The sequence below is a fragment of the Gavialis gangeticus genome, unplaced genomic scaffold, assembly GCF_001723915.1.
Source record: "Gavialis gangeticus isolate Ggan-Ray unplaced genomic scaffold, GavGan_comp1, whole genome shotgun sequence".
In the NCBI taxonomy this organism is placed as follows: Eukaryota; Metazoa; Chordata; order Crocodylia; family Gavialidae; genus Gavialis; species Gavialis gangeticus.
Window position 1 is genome coordinate 30,077,130 of NW_017728996.1, and position 16,456 is coordinate 30,093,585.

A 16,456-nucleotide genomic window follows, 5' to 3' on the forward strand; every position below is an offset into this window, starting at 1 on the left:
TTAAAATTCATTTAAGCAAGGGATTCCTGATAAATGAAGGCAGGCCCCATGTTCTGAAAAACAATGCTTCTTACAGTTTCCATTGTCTATCAACATTATTGCCCACATAGAAGTCTAACCATGGCTGTGTTCATGTCCAAAATTGAGACTATTTGACATTCATCTCAGTTAGTACATGGCACCTACTATTACTTTAAGGAAGCAACACTGAGAAAAATAATTCATGTTGCTAGCTCTTTGTTGTGTGTCCCTGAACTGCACAGAGCTGGAAGGCTGACAGCTGTGTCAGGACAAGCACCAAAGATCTGACATGACAAGTGACTAACAAGTTTCTTTCAGTCTATAGTGAAAGAAGACAATGGCACAAAGTGCAAAAACGAAATCCTGAAACAAAATGAAACTGTTTCTTTCTCTTTACCTAAGTGTTTGCTATGAGCTTATTTCCGACCCATAACCTCTGGTCATTTTATAGTACTGCCCAGCCCCCTTTACGCCTCACATTCGCCTGGCCATTTACGCCTGTCCACGGATCAATATGAGCAATTCTTGGAGAAATACGATGTCTCCATGACAACCAAGCCACAAATTCTCAGTGGAAAGCAGTGAGACCAGTAGTGAAATCTCCAGAGGTTTTCAGACCTATAAGGCAAGATGTCTTAAAATGCAGGACTGGACAAAGAGCGAAGCCAGAGTAATTCATTGTTTATTACCACTTTAATTATGTCAGATGGACAGAATGTAACTCACTTTTTAAGTTTAGATTCTTTATCAACACATGTTTTCCCAATCAATATTCACCTCCTGACAGTTTTGCTTCCTTTTCTTTATTTCATATTTGTTTGTGGTAGCCAGAAATATGTATCTGAAATTCCCATCCAACCCTGGGTACATTTCACCACCCAAAACAACTTAAATGAAAGGTGAATTAAAATCATCTTTCGGCAGAGGGAGCACTACATTAATTCTTCCTTGAGCCATTTAGAACTCTTAACCTGACATTCTTTGCCACTTCTGTCCACAACAGATGACAGTAAGACTATACCCTTTTAAAAACCTTTTACAGTTCTAGAAAGGTCTACAGACATTTACTGAAGGATGTGTAAAGCAGTACCATAGGTGGTTTGATGTAGCTGAAGTCAGAAATTAAACTTGTCTCCTTACCAGTATGGATTATCTACGCCTTTTAAATCTCATGCAGCATTTGTTGTAAGGTTGTGGGACCAAACCAAAGTGCCTTAAAAATGCACATGGATTTACAATTCATTGATTTCAATTATTCTAAAATATACCATTGTTCATTTCTGTGGAAAAGATGAAAAGGAAATGTAGTTCAAATCAGGTACATGACAGCAGTTCAACTCCCAAGGAATTTTGCAGGAGTGGAGTGCGCTGAAATATAATCCCCTAGCCATGGGTCCTATCTGGGTTCTGAGATGACTTTGGGGACCTGACATGGATTTCAGACTGCACCCTTTCACTGAAAATTAAATCTCAGCTGTGCTCCTTGGGGAAGGATCAGGGGACTGTTGGCAGCTGCCCCCTGTCAGCGCAGGCTGCAAGATTTGGAAATCTCTTAACTAAGCTGACAGGCCGTAGAGAGGATGAATCAAAAATATGATACACGGATCAGCACACAAAGATGCAAGAGGGTACAGAGAAACCAGATAAAGAAGGAAAGGAAAATATCAAGTGAAAAAATGATGTTTAACTCTTTCATTAATGACTACTGTGTCACATTACATATGTGTCCATGTGTGAGGCAGACAGCTTGCCCGGCTTTTTTTTTTCATTCACACGCTGTGTCTTTAATCAACTGCAATTGGAACCACTTTAAATTTAATTGCCCCTTCTTGAGATTTATATAGTAAACTTCTTGTTTATTTCATAAACAGCAAGATGAAGACAAATATCAGCACCCCTAGAAGAGATGCACCTAATGGATCTGTATGCAATGAATCAATTCAGTGTTGAGAACCATTAGTTAAAATATCTATAGTGAGTTGATTTGAAAAAAAAAGAAGCGAGTTATAAAATTAGCAATTTGCATTTTGCCAGATGTATTGCATCTGGATGCCTGTTTTTTTTATTCAACTACAGTAGGTACAGTACTCCTAATTTTTCATACCCTTAGCTTACCTTCAAAGGTCAGGCCTCATACATATATTAACTAGAAGAATTAGTCCAAAACTAATTATAATGAACTATTACTGTCAGCTTTATTTTTGGTCAGAAAGTCTTTATCCTTTCTAAGACCCAAATTCTTGATGAAAGAGGAAAGGATATCAGCTCCAGACAATGACCACTGGAGGTGACTATTAATTTGATATTGCAGCTGCTAAAAAAGGAAGTGCATTACAATGTGATTTTTTGTAGGCCCCCAAACTGTGTCAAATTTATCATTTGATTCTTGGCAACTATCTTTAAATGGCTCTCACCTGGACTCTCAGACTCTTCCAAGACACATCTGTCAGGCATATCCTCGGCTTCTTGGAAGTTTGCCGAGTTTGAGCAGCTGTCATGCTTGACCACACTGACTGGAGCTATAAAGAAGAAAAAATAGGGGGAGGAGAGTTGTAATATATTCACAAATAAAACACTTCCCTCCTTTGTCACAATCCTTTCAATACTGAGGACATATTTTGTAAACACAAATAATAAATAAAAATAAAATGGAACCTCAAAGTATTTATTGGCAGGCATATAATAGTTGAAAAATCTATAGACATTACTTTATCGGGGGACGAGTTTGAGGCATCAGTTTAAATATAATCCTTCTAAAGTGAAAAAAAATTATTTTTTCCCTTTCTATAAACCTGAAACAATAAAATTAATTAGCTACTTTGTTCTACCAAAATACATCAGTAAATAGAATAAACTATCAGTGAAAAGGTCTTGTAATTATTGGAGTCAGACGCATGTTTTACTTTGATCTAAATTAATTTTAGTTAAATATAATAAATTAAAATGCAAATATGTGCTATATAATACCAAAACATATAATACATTTAGTGATATATTTCAGAGTAGAGTAAAAAGCAGCATAAATTATGTCCTAGAGACTATCATTTTAAAAAAAAAACACACCTTTTATCTAATTGCTAAACATTTTTGAATCTGAAGAAAATACCTTCACTGAGATAGGAATATTATTTATGTGTCATTCACAGTACCTATAAAAATAAATCCAATGTACATTTTCCTATAATGAAAATATGCAGCAACTCTGGCCTGACATTTTCTTGCCATGGCCAGTTATGTTTCTGTATCACCTCTGCTCTGAGCCTTTACTGACCAGGAAATACACATTACACTGGTAATAAAGGTTAATTGCACTGTTAAGATAAATTATTGCATGTTATTTCATGGGGAATACACAATAAAATATGGATCCATCTCTAACTGATGTTCTCAGGCCTTATTTCTATTGGTTGCGGTAGTACTAGACTTCAGTAAACATTGGGATTAGTACTTGAATCCTCTGTTAACTGTACAGTGAACTTAGATCTCTGTCCTGCAGACTGATCCATAGAGGTAGACCTGCTCAGATTCTTCTGCATAAATTCCCTGTGGGGTTTGTTTCTGAGAACAGGGCTTTGGCCATGACTGCATGCCAGTCACTCACTTTCTGATCAATTTTGAAAAGTAAGTATTGTTTATATAGAAAGTGAATCTGCTCTACATATACTTCTCTATACAGTTTCCCAAATTAAAAGAAATCATGTAATCAGACTCTGTTAATTGTTAACAAAGCTAGTGGATGCAAAATATATCCACACAGAGACCCTGTCTTTTCTATTAGTTTGTCAATTTGTTATTCCAATCCTGCTATCAGCTCCATTACTCTGGGCCATCCATGTGGAGCCTAATTGAATCCAATAAGGCTCAAAATCCTTTGTAGGATCAGGGCTTTAAATATATAACAATAAAATAAGGATGGAATAATAAAATATGTAAAATCATGCAATAACTTTCACTTGAAAAATACCACCTTTCCCTAAAAACTGAACAGATTCTGGTGCAGCATCAGCTTTAAGACAGCAACTGACTGACTTACACCACTCTGTCAAGCAGGGGCCAAGGACACCAGAGAAACTTTTAATTGTGTGAAAGGTAAGTAGAACCATTAATATCCACATAGAGTAGAACTTTGTTTTTCTTGGGTTCCTTTGAAAAGGCATGGGACAGCATGGGAGGGCTTAGCTGACTTGGAAGGAGGAGAACAGCAATTAATAAATAACGAATACTCTTGTTCACACATGAATACCTTGTACAAGTGCAAACAGATGTATTTGCAGAGGGCCTAGGCCTCTCTTTAGCCTTATTTAAGCCCTCACACTAAGGGGTGCATGTGGCTTGTGGTGGCCCTATGAACAAGTTTAAACTCCAATCCTCAAATGTTAATGACAACAAAGAGCCACTGAAGTGCATGTTCACAGACAGCCAACTGGAAAGGGGAGCAAATTGTTGAACCATTCTGAATCTATACTAAGCATCACAGACACTCTTCTTTGTAGTATTTGACCAGCATTAAGTCTGACTGAAATTTATCATTTTCCCCAACAACTTCAAGATGTATATTTTGTTCGTATATGTTCCAAAATAATTAAATTGAATATTATATAACACCACAGTGGGTTAAAATTCTTAATAGACTAAACTGGATGAATGAGTTAATTGATGCTTTTGTTTTATGCATCATCTTGGAGGGAAGAGAGAAAGATGTAAGAATAAAGAAATACATCCAGTTGTGAAGAGAGGAATTCCTTGTGTTTGTTGTCCACAATAAATATTTATTCAGAAAAGAAATATTTGAAATTATAAGTTTGTGTTGTTGGATTTTGAAAAGAAAGCATTCTAGTGCCAAATGTAATGGAACACTATTTTCTGAAACAGTTCATCCTTTCTCTGTACTTTGCTGATGCAAGTAATAGATTGGATTGTTTTACATGACTAAACTTGACAGTTAGAGTTGTTCAGAAGTACAGTAAGAGAGTTTCAAATACAGAATATTGTTATGAAAAGGTTAAAAAAAGAGTCCCAAAACTTAAGCTGGGAACATATGTTGCATTTGTCCCTGGACAAGTTTTCCCTCGGTCTATTCTGGAAGAAAAATATCCCATGATTGATGTGTACATACAGAAGCATTTAGCAAGCAGCTGAATGCAATGCCACTTTTCTGCCATTGATTCAATGCTGCAATTCCTGGATAACCATTCAGATGTACTTTGTGATGTCCCAGGATAAAATGTTAGTACTTCTTATCCTGTGAACTTTTTTTGGATTTATCTTGGGACAATAGATATCTGAACAACTGTATTTTGTCCCAGGATAAAAAGGTTAGCCTGAAACAAATACAACATAGCCTTGCTGTAACTATTTCCTATCAAAGAAAGAAACATGAGAGTTTTTGAAAAAAGGTAACAAAATTCCACATTCTGGCCCACACTGTAATTTAAATGGTCACTTGCTGGAGCTCATGACTTCACAGGAACAGAGATGTATCTGGAGAGCAGCAGAGTATGGACCCTAGACTTCAAAAAAGTAGACTTTGACTCCCTCAGGGAACTGATGGGCAGAATCCCCTGGGAGGCCAGTCTGAGGGGGAAAGGAGTCCAGGAGAGCAGGTTGTATTTTAAAGAAACCTTACTGAGAGTGCGGGAACAAACCATCCCAATGTGCAGGAAGACTAGCAAATGTGGCAAGTGACCAGTGCATGAAGGGATGAAATCAGGAAACCCAAAGTGCAGCTGGAGTTGCAGCTAGCAAGGGACATACAGAATAACAAGAAGGTTTGCTACAAATATGTCAGCAACAAGAGGAAGGTCAGGGAAAGTGTGGGCCCCTTACTGAATGGGGGAGGAAACCTAGTAACAGATGATGAGGAAAAGGCTGACATACTCAATGCCTTTTTTACTTTGGTCTTCACAGGCAAGATCAGCTTCCAAACTACTGCACCAGGAATCACAGTTTGGGGAGGAGGTGAGCAGCCAACAGTGGTAAAAGAACAGGTTAGGGACTATTTAGAAAGGCTGGATACGTACTAGTCCATGGGGCTGGATGCAGTGCGTATGAGGGTGCTGAGGGAATTGGCTGATGTGATTGCAGAGCCACTGGCCATTATCTTTGAAAACTCATGGCAATCAAGGGAGGTCCCAGATGATTGGAAAAGAGCAAATATAGTACCCATCTTCAAGAAAAGGAAGAAGGAAGATCTAGGGAAGTACAGACCAGTCAGCCTCACCTCAAACCCTGGGAAAATCATGGAACAGGCCCTCAAAGAATCCATTTCTGAGCACTGCAAGGAGAAGAAAGTGATCAGGAAGGGGGCAGCATGGATTCACCAAGAGCTTGATCAACCTGGTTGCCTTCTATGATAGCACGACTGGCTCTGTGGATGTGGGGTAAGCAGTAGACATGATATACCTTTACTTTAGCAAGGCTTTTGATATAGTCTCCCACAATATTCTTGCAAGCGAGTTGAGGAAGTATGGGTTAGATGAATTGACTGTAAGGTGGATAGAAACCTGGCTAGAACCTCGGTCTACTTGGCAGCTGGTATCAAGTGGAGTGCCCCAGGGGTTAGTCCTGGGGCCATTTTTGTTCAATACCTTCAATAACAATCTGGAAGATGAGATGGATTACACCCTTAGCAAGTTCACAGATAACGCCAACCTGTGGGGTGTAGTAGATATGCTGGAGGGTAGGGCTAGGATTCAGAGTAACTTAGACAAATTGGAGGACTGGGCCAAAAGAAATCTTATAAGGTTCAACAAGGCCAAATGCAAAGTCCTGCACTTAGGATAGAAGAATCCCATGCACTGCTACAGGTTTGAGACAAACTGGTTAAGCAGAAGCTCTGCAGGAAAGGACCTTGGGGTTAAAGTGGACAATAAGCTGAATATGAGCCAACAGTGTGCCTTTGTTGCCAAGAAGGCTAACAGCAGTAAGAGCATTTCCAGCAGGTTGAGAGAAGTAATTATTCCCTTCTCTTCTGCATTGGTGAGGTCATATCTGGAATATTGTGCCCAGTTTTGGGCCCCTGACTACAGAAAGGAGTGGACAAGTTGGAGACAGTCCAGTGGAGGGCAACAAAAAGGGTTTGGGGGCTGGGGCACATGACTTACGAGGAGACGTTGAGGGAACTGGGTTTATTTAGTCTGCAGAAAAGAAGACTGAAGGGAGATTTGATATCAGCCTTTAACTATCTGAAGGTTGGTTTCAAAAAGGATTGAGCTAGACTGTTCTCAGTGGTGACAGATAACAGAACAAGGAGCAATGGTCTCAAGCTGCAACAAGCGGGGTTTAGGCTGGATATGAGGAAAAGATTTCTCACTAGGAGGGTGGTGAAGCACTGGAACAGGATACCCAGAGAGGCTGTGGAACCTCTATCCTTGGAGGGTTTTAAGACTCAGATCAACAAAGCCCTGGCTGGAATGATCTAGTTAGGGCTGGTTCTGCTTTGGGCAGGGGGTTGGACTAGATGACCTCCTGAGGTCCCTTCCAACCCTAATTTTCTTTGATTCAATGATCTTGTCACTCAGAAGTTTTTCATGGATGTGGCATTACTAGCACTCTCATATGGACAGGCACAAACAGGAAACTTGCATGTCTCTGCATTCTGTAGCACTGGAAACTTCTCACCAGGATGACACAAATCTGTTCATTAGGATTCTCTGGGTCCTACCCTGCATCCAGTTTCGTACCCAAATAACTGTCTCGCAGTTAAACCCACAATCCTCCAATTTTCTCATGAGAACATCGTGGGATTCCAGATCAAAGGGTTTCTGGAAATCAAGGCATACAATTTCAACCTCTTCACTGTTTTCCAGGTGGTGAGTTATATGATCATAAAATGAGATGAGGTTGGTAAGACAAGACCTGCCCAGACAAAGCCATGCTGGTGGTCATTCAGAATCCTACCTTCTGCAAGCCTATTGCACACAGACTCCTTAGTGATTTTTTTTCCAGGATTTTCCCTGGGATAGAAGTTAGGCTAACTGGCCTATAGTTACCCAGGTCCTCCCTCTTCACCTTCTTGAAGATGGGCACAACGTTGGCCCTCTTCCAGTCATGAGGGACCTCTCCAGAGTGCCATGAGTTTTGGAAAAGTTTCGCTAGGGATGACTTCTGCAATGACTTTGGCCAGGTCCTTCAGCATTCTTGGATGGAGTTCATCCAGTCCCGCTGATTTATATATGTCTGATTCCTTTAACTAATCACACACCAGTTCTATGGCAATAATAGGAAGGCAATCATTCCTGCCCTGCTCGTTTTGTACCCTATCTGGAATGATTTTCCCCTTTGCCTCGTGAACTAGCAAAGCAAAGTAGTCGTTCAGGAGTTGAGTTTTCTCCTGAGTGTCAGCAACCACATGTCCTGAGTTGTTGAGCAATGGCTCCACACTCCCATTTGTTTTCCTCCTCTTCCCTATGTACCTAAAGAAGGACTTCTTGTTGTCCTTGATTCCCATTGCTAATTTAAGTTCAGTCACCACCTTAGCCTTTCTAATTTGTTCCCTACAAATGCGGGCCATTGTTGTATAGTCTTCTTTGGGGCCTCCCCAAAGCTTCCATTGTTTGTATGCCTCTTTCTTCTTTCTTAGGAGGACCATGATTTACCTGTTTAGCCAAGAGGTACCCTTCTGGTACCTTTCCTCCACATGGAAGTGGACTTCCTTTGTGCTTCAAGGATTGTATCCTTGCAAAATGACCACTCTTCGTGCACACCTTTCGCCTTCGGTCCCTGATCCCGCAGCACTACCCCTACTAGTGACCTGAACTTGTTGAAATTTGCATTTTTGAAATCCAAAACTTCAGCCCTGCTATCTGATTTGTCTGCCTTGTGATGGACAGTGAACATGATGGTTTCATGGTCACTGTCACCCAGGCTATCCTCTATACCTAAGTCAGTCACCAGGTCCTCTCCTTTGAGACCAAATCTAAGAGAGCATTACTTCTGGTTGGCCTGTGCACCACCTGAGCCAGGAAGAGCTCTTCGTCAAGAAGGAATGCAGCTGGTCTGACTTGGCCGAGTGTTCCTCTCAAGAGATGTCTGGATAATTGAAGTTGCCCATGATAACCATGTCCTGTGCACATGCAGCCTCTGTCAGTTCTCAGGCAAACTCTAAATCCTCCCCCTGGTCTGGTGGTCTGTAATATACACCTACAGTTAGGTCTGTATTGCCGCCCCCCCACCCCTCCCCCAGCTTGACCCAGAAGGTTTTAAGCCATTCTTCTTTGGAGCCAATGTCGGCCTCCAAGGAGATATACTGCTCCTTCACATAAAGAGCTACACCTCCACCTTTCTTCCCTGCCCAGTTCCATCTATGCAGGGCGTAGTGTTCTATGGCTATGCTCCACTCATGTTAGGAGTCCCACCAGGTCTCCATAATCCCTACTAGGTTGTAATGCCCACTGGAGAGCAGGAGGGCTAGCTCCTCCTGCTTGTTCCCCATGCTTCTGGCATTAGTGTACAAGCACCTGCGTCCTCCTATAGAGACCCTCAGCTTCCTGTCATGCTGAAGGAGAATGAGAGACTTTTGTTTTGTTGATGTGCTGATAAACACTGTGTTATTAGCTCCCTGATGGCTTCCTCACCTGTCAGGTTTGCAGACAGTATGAAGCAGGGAGAGGGAGATTGAAAAGATTCAGATCCAGGCTGATCTAGACAGGTTGGGGAAGTGGGCAGACAGCAACAGGATGCAATTCAATAAGGACAAGTGCAAGGTGCTGCATCTAGGGAGAAAGAACTGCCATCATAGCTATAGGCTGGGGGGTGCAGCACCACTGAAGCAGAAAGAGATCTTGGAGTCACTGTTGACTCCATGATAAACATGAGTTGTCAATGTGATGTAGTCAGCAGAGCCAATCGCACCTTGTTGTGCATCTGTAGGTGCTTCACAAACAGGTCCAGGGAGGTGATTCTCCCTCTCTACATGGCACTGGTCAGACCACAACTGGAGTACTGTGTCCAGTTCTGGATGCTGCAGTTTAAGCAGGATGTGGACAACCTGGAAAGGGTCCAAAGATGAGCCACTCATGTAATTGGAGGCCTGCAGGGAAGGCCCTATGAGGAAAGGCTAAGGGACCTTAACCTCTTCAGCCTCTCCAAGAGAAGAGGTTACAATTCTCACCGCCTTGTGGCGGTGTACAAATTCATAAGGGGAGAGAAACACGAAGTAGGTAATGACCTATTTACCAGGGCACCCCCTGGAACAACGAAGAACAATGGCCATAAGCTCCTGGAGAGTAAATTTAGACTGGACATGTGAAAAAAGTTCTTCATGGTCAGGGTTGCCAGGTTCTGGAATGGGCTTTCAAGGGAGATGGTGCTCGCCCCATCCTTGGGGGTCTTCAAGAGGAGACTGGACAGGCACCTGGCTGGGATCACATGATCCCAGGTTTAGTGACCCTTTTCTTGCCTGCCAGGGGACTGTTCTCTGTTCTTTGGAGCAGACAGCACAGACCAGCCCAGGGCTGCAAAGCATCTGGGATGCTGGGGGACTCTGGTTTAACTTAAATCAGGAAGTGGTTTGGGACTGACGTTGCATAAACCAGTTTGACTTAAATCAGTTACATCTGATACTACTTTCAACCAGGTTTATCTTAAATCAGTTTTAGCCATTTTGAAACTGGTTGATGTGCACTGAACTTATGTTCTGTTACAGGTTTAAACCAGTTTCTGATCATATCAGTTTATGTGTAAGGTCTGTCTCTAGCCACAAAGTCACCTCAAAGGTGAGCTCTCCAGCCATGAGGCAACAGGGGGTTACTCCTTGGGGCTCCCACCCCAGGGGAGCCCAATCACTGGCAGTCTATCCCTTACCCTGCCAGGGAGGGGTACAGGCTGTTAATGATCAGCTAGCAGCTGCTGAAAAGCAATGGCTGCCAATGGCAACCCTCACCTCTACAAGCAGAATCACCTCACCCTGCCATGTAGCACACGTAGTGCTGCTGCCAGAGCTCCAGCTCTTGCCAGGGCTCTTGCAGTGGCAGTGCGAATTCCATGAGGCTCACTCTCACCCTAAACCTTCCTCCCCACTCAATCCCTGCCAGTGGAGTTAGCCAGTGGGGTGTGGAATGGGTTAGAGTTGGAGTGAAGGCCGCGCAATAATCAACAAGACCTGTTCAGAATTGGACCACTGATACAGTCACCTGTATAGAACAGTCATGTTCAACCTATGGCCTGCAGGTTGGATCTGGCCTGTGGGGACATGTTATCTGCTCTATGAGGCCCCCTATCGGTCCAGAAATTCATTGGCAGAGGAGTGATGGCAGGATCCCACCTGCGCTCGCAGGAGAGAAGTGGGAGCATTATTTGGTGCAGTTCCCAGAGCTATGGCAATTAACGTTGCCACAAATACCCTGCTACCAAATATCTGGATTCTTGGGGAGTCCCACAGATGCGAACTGGCCTTCATGTTGGGTCACTCTGCAGATGGATCTAGTGTGTGTGGGGTTAGGCTGGTGCATGGGATTGCTTTGCAGCTAGTTCAAAGTGCGGGCTGAGCTGGGCTGCTGTACACGGTCACTCTGAGGCTGGATCTGGCACAGGGGGTTGGGCCAGCATGTGGGTGATTCTGAAACTGGATTTGGAATATGGGGTGACATTTGTGGACCAAACCCATGTGCTGACCCCACAATGGATTCAGCCTGTGGATCCACCCATGCTACTCATCCAGCCTGTGGGGCTGGACAGATCGAGCACCACTTGTGTAGAGCAGCTCAGAGAGCAGCTAAATGGTGCAGTTTGATCTTGCTTGTAAACTTGGTAAATGGATTTAGAGATGGAGAATCTTAATATTACACCAGTGTTAGGACTGTGTGAAATTTCGATGAGCATTTCATTTTGAAGATATTTTGATGTGCTTCAAGCTAGAAACAGTGAAATCAAACTGAAACAAAAAGCTTCAAAACAGCTTTGAAACAAAATAAGGGCACTTGAAACATTTTGAAAGTTCTGAAAAGTTGTGTGTTTTGAAGCAGTCCAGTGGCAGGAGGCAGGGGAGAGCCAGGGCTGCACTCTGAGTGGCTACACAGCCCCATAGAGCTCATCCCAGGGGCGGGAGGTGGAGTTCAGCCCTGGCTCTCCCTGCCTCCCACCACTGGGCTGAGCTCTGAGTGGCTCTGCAGCCCAATGAAGCTCAACCCGGAGGTGGAAGGCAGGGAGAGCTAGGGCTGCGTGCTCTGTGTCCTGCTGCCGGGCTGAACTCCATGGGGCTGGTGGAGCTGGTTGGAGTGTGGCCCAGCGGTGGGAGGTGGGGAGAGCCAAGCTGCACTCTGACCAGCTCAGCCAGCCCCACAGAGCTCAACCTGCCCTCCCAGTACTGCCGGGCTCCGCCTGGGGGTGCGGACCCCTGGATCTGCACACTGGATGACAGGAGGCTGCTGCTGCCAGCAAGTGTCACATGTTTTGCTTTGAACACTTTGAGGTGCAGTTTCCCAGAAACATCTGCACCTATCTCCTTGACTCTTGGCAGGCTTCATGCCCTGAGAAGGGGCTACCAACCCTACACCTTGCATCTGAATCAGTCAGCAAATGACAAAGTTTTAGGCATTTTCATGATTTCCCCATTATAGCCTATGGGAGAAATGTCAAAACGGCAAAACAGTTTTGCCAAAATGAAATGGAACAGTGCTTTGAAACAAAACAAAATGATGAAATGAAACACTGTCCCTTTGAAATGGTGAAATGGATGTTGAAATGAATTTATGTTTCGTACAGCCCTAGCTGCAATGTCATCAGCTGCTTTCTCCACAAGTGTTGCATAGAAGAGGAAACAAAATTGGTCCAAGAGCCCAACATTGCTTTTCTACATTCTAGATGAAATAGTCAGAGAGGTTAGCATAAATCCTTACTCTGCCACTTATTCCTTTATGGAGCTGATATAGGAAAATTTCAGGCCATCTGAACCAACCCAGGAGCCTCCTCATTCAGGTTAACTGACTGTATCAAGGACTTTGTTGATGTTAGTGAACACATAAAAAGATCATATTTCTGTTTGCAGCATTTCTTTTGGATTTGTCTTACAAAAAAATTCATGTTTGTCGGCATCTCCCAGAGCAGTTAAATAAAGAGCATTTGAGTTAGCAATTTACTAGCAGTTGCTAACAAGATCCCCAGCAGTTGCTACATTATGCCTGATCTCCTTTTTCCTTTGTATATGTTGATTATGGTAACATCTTTAAGTTCCCTTTTCCCGGATATGTCAGATGACCTTATGGATACTCTCAGTCAGGGCTTAGTTTGACACACTGACTTCTGCTAGAATATCAGGACCTGAATCTTTGCTATTGTTTAACCTCTGCTCAGCATCCAGATCTTCTTCCAGAGTAGGTTCATGGTCTAAGAGGTTCATATGTCATATCTGAGTACTGCATCATGAGTACATTAGACAGAATATCCAACAAGTCCTCAAAAAGCTGCTGCCAGGGTGCTGACAAGGTCAATAATCAGCAGATGACCATCAGTTCCCTTCACTGATATTGATCTATCATGAGCAGGCCCATACATAGCCCTTAGCTATATGTAAAACTGCTGCATGTACGATGCCTTAGCTTGCTGTTGTGGTTCACCTCCTTTGACATTCTATTTTGTCCTGTATTTGACAGAGTCGACACAAACTTCACAACAAACCTCTCTCTAATCCTGCAGGTGGACATGGGAAGCAGGATTATTACAGTTTTCAAATTACCATCCTCTTTTTATATAAGTTTTTGGATAGCTTCATTACTTACGTTGATCTAGTCCTGGTGATGCCAGGACACAAAACCAGCTGTTTGCTCCAGTGACACAATACAGAAAGTTCTGAATGAAATTTTACAGCATATCAACAGGTTTGAGCAGAAAACCAGGAGTCAACCTTCCATACTCCTGCAAGAACATGTTTACATGCTAGTTGATTCTATATTCACCCTTCATTGAAACTTAGCTGCAATGATGTGGCATTTCAGATGAATTTTTAGAATTAGATTTAAATGAGTCATCTGATGATCTGTCCACTCAAATGATGTAAATAGACTAGGGGTGCACCAATAAAAATTTTTTGGCTGATACTGATGGCCGATTATTAACAAAGCCATTTTGGCCAATAGTGATCCAATTGCTGAGATACAGCCTAACAGCTTGGAGAGTAGTGGTCAACCCAGTAAGTCTGTGGGGGCAAGGGCATGGGGGGACAGATCGAGGCCCCCCATGGTGAGGGAGAAGGTGGGGCTAGAGTAGGGACAGGGGCAGGGCATGGGATGGATCCACAGGCAGATTGTCCAGAGGGTGTGGAGGGTGGGGAGGGGGGGTGGCTCCCCATGCTGAACGCACCCCTGGGGGAGGCATGGGGGACATGTACCCCCTGGATTTGTGTATGGGGTGAGGATGGGCTTTCCATTGTGGCCTCTTCCTGGTGGAGGGGCTGGGCTGGAGTTGTGCTTGGCATGTGTGGGGGCAGGGCGGGCGGTGGCGGTGCTGGGAGAGTGGATTACTGGGTGAGCTACAGCCACCCCAAAATTCACTGTAGGCCCTCTGTAGTCCCCCCTCCTAGTCCTACTGCCACCCGCCCTGCCCCTACCAACCCCAAGTGCAGCTCTGGCCCACCTACATATTGGGAAGAAGCCAGTGCAGACCCCATTTTGGAGCCTGCAGTGGGCAGCCCACCCTCCTCTCCCTCACGCACAAATCCAGGGTGCACATGACTCCCATGCTTCCCCTGGGGCATGTGCAGTGGCAGGAGTCACCTCCCTTCCCACACTCCATGCCCCTGGACAAGCTGCCCACAGCTGTCCCGTGCCCTACCTGTCCTTGGCTGAGCAGCACCTGCCCCAGCCCCAGCCCCACTTCTTTTTGCCACATCAGCCAAAAAAGCCGATTGCCAATAATGTAATTTTTCCTTTTATCGGTGCCAATATGATATGGACCAATATATAGGTGCACCTCTAAAATGAACCATACTTCATTAATGTGTGTCTGCCATAGAGTGACAGTTCCTCTTAGGTACTACTGGTGGGATCATGGATGCATCCACAACACTTTCCTCTTGTTGGCCTGCTGAAAAATTACATTTGTAATGACAATTTCATATCCAGTGCACAACTGCAGAAGCATATGGCTAATGTTGTGCGTAGCCAATAAATGACAAAGTGGAATTGTCCCTCCCCACCCAATTCATGTGTTGAGATCTCACAGGACACTCAATTTGTCTGATCTAGGAGTAGCAGAGATAATTTGGTAAAAATTTTCCTTTGTGTTCTTTGCACTTGGCAGTTTTGGTACACACATAGTAAATAATGATCCCTGGATGGTGTACCCATCTGTCACCAAACCCTTTTTGGAGGTGTCATAACTCTTGATAAAGTGAAGTCAACTAGTGCAACTGAATCCACACACGTGCAGTTCCTTAACTGATTGTCTACATCAAAAATGGCATAGTTTGCCTCAGTCTCAGGCTGTGCACACACATTTGAATAACTTGGGAAAATTATCCTGGGTTTATTTCCCCTGTTGGAAACCTTACCTAGAGACACCTGAACAGATATGCGGAGCTTATAAAGAGCAGAGAGCTTGCAGTGCTGATGCATATACATTTGCTGCTCCTCCCAGGTTTTGGAGAGGGGTAGGATGGGGACAAAGCATTTTGGGATGTACAGGACTGTGCTGCAGTTTCTCTCAGAAGGGTAAGGTTGTGTGGACATTTGCTCTTCCAGAAGAAAAGCTCCTGGAAGTGATTTAATCCTGGTTGTTCCCAGATTATTTTTCTCTTGCAGCAGCCATTTGCTCTGAGAGAAAAATCCTGAACATCTGTTTCTTCTAGAAGCACAGCAACTCTCTCAAGAGAAACTGAATGTCTGTACATAGCATCAGTCAGCTCTCCCTCATCCATCAATCCAATCTTGCTGAGAAACAGCATTGTCAATATTATAAGTAGTCCAGCTCTCTAGTAACAAACGTCCTCCAGGTAGGTTGATTTTCTTCAGACTGACCCATCAATGTACAAACATTCCACAAGGCCATAGAGAGAGCAGATTTCTTCTTCAGTGCCTGTCTGTTGAAAGGGTGACCTATCTGACCTGGTAATCTGGTCAGGTGCATGTGAAGAACAGATCTTGTTGTTGATAAAAGGGCCTGTGTGCTTTAGTAACACTGTCAGACAATATGAATGCTGTTTGTTGCTCTCATGGTGCTTGGAATAGCTCCATTCACAGTGAAGGACTGCATCTCTCCCTTCCTAGGCATAGGAGCTTCTACTGTTCCACTTGACTCAAAGGCTGCTGGGACAATAGAATGGGGTGGCACCATGCAAACCATCTCCACTTTAATCTATTCACATGCTGAGCATGGTGTCTTCTATAATCTTGTTGTAGATTCCATAGACATTAGGGCTGGAAGGGACCAAGGAAGTTCATTGAGTCCAGCCCCCTGCCCGAACGGCAGGAAGTCAGCTGGGATCATAGGATCCCAGCAAGAT

At 43.7% G+C, this 16,456-nt stretch overlaps 1 protein-coding gene across 2 annotated transcripts in view; it reads right to left on the reverse strand.

Annotated features, from left to right (window-relative positions):
- The window catches only part of WDR72 (WD repeat domain 72), a 279,358-nt gene that overhangs the window by 10,264 nt on the left and 252,638 nt on the right, over positions 1 to 16,456 (reverse strand). For both annotated transcript variants that reach the window (XM_019504240.1, XM_019504239.1), the window contains exon 19: positions 2,436 to 2,540. In XM_019504240.1, coding sequence (XP_019359785.1) covers positions 2,436 to 2,540 — 105 coding nt within the window. The remainder of the gene's footprint in view (positions 1 to 2,435; positions 2,541 to 16,456) is intronic.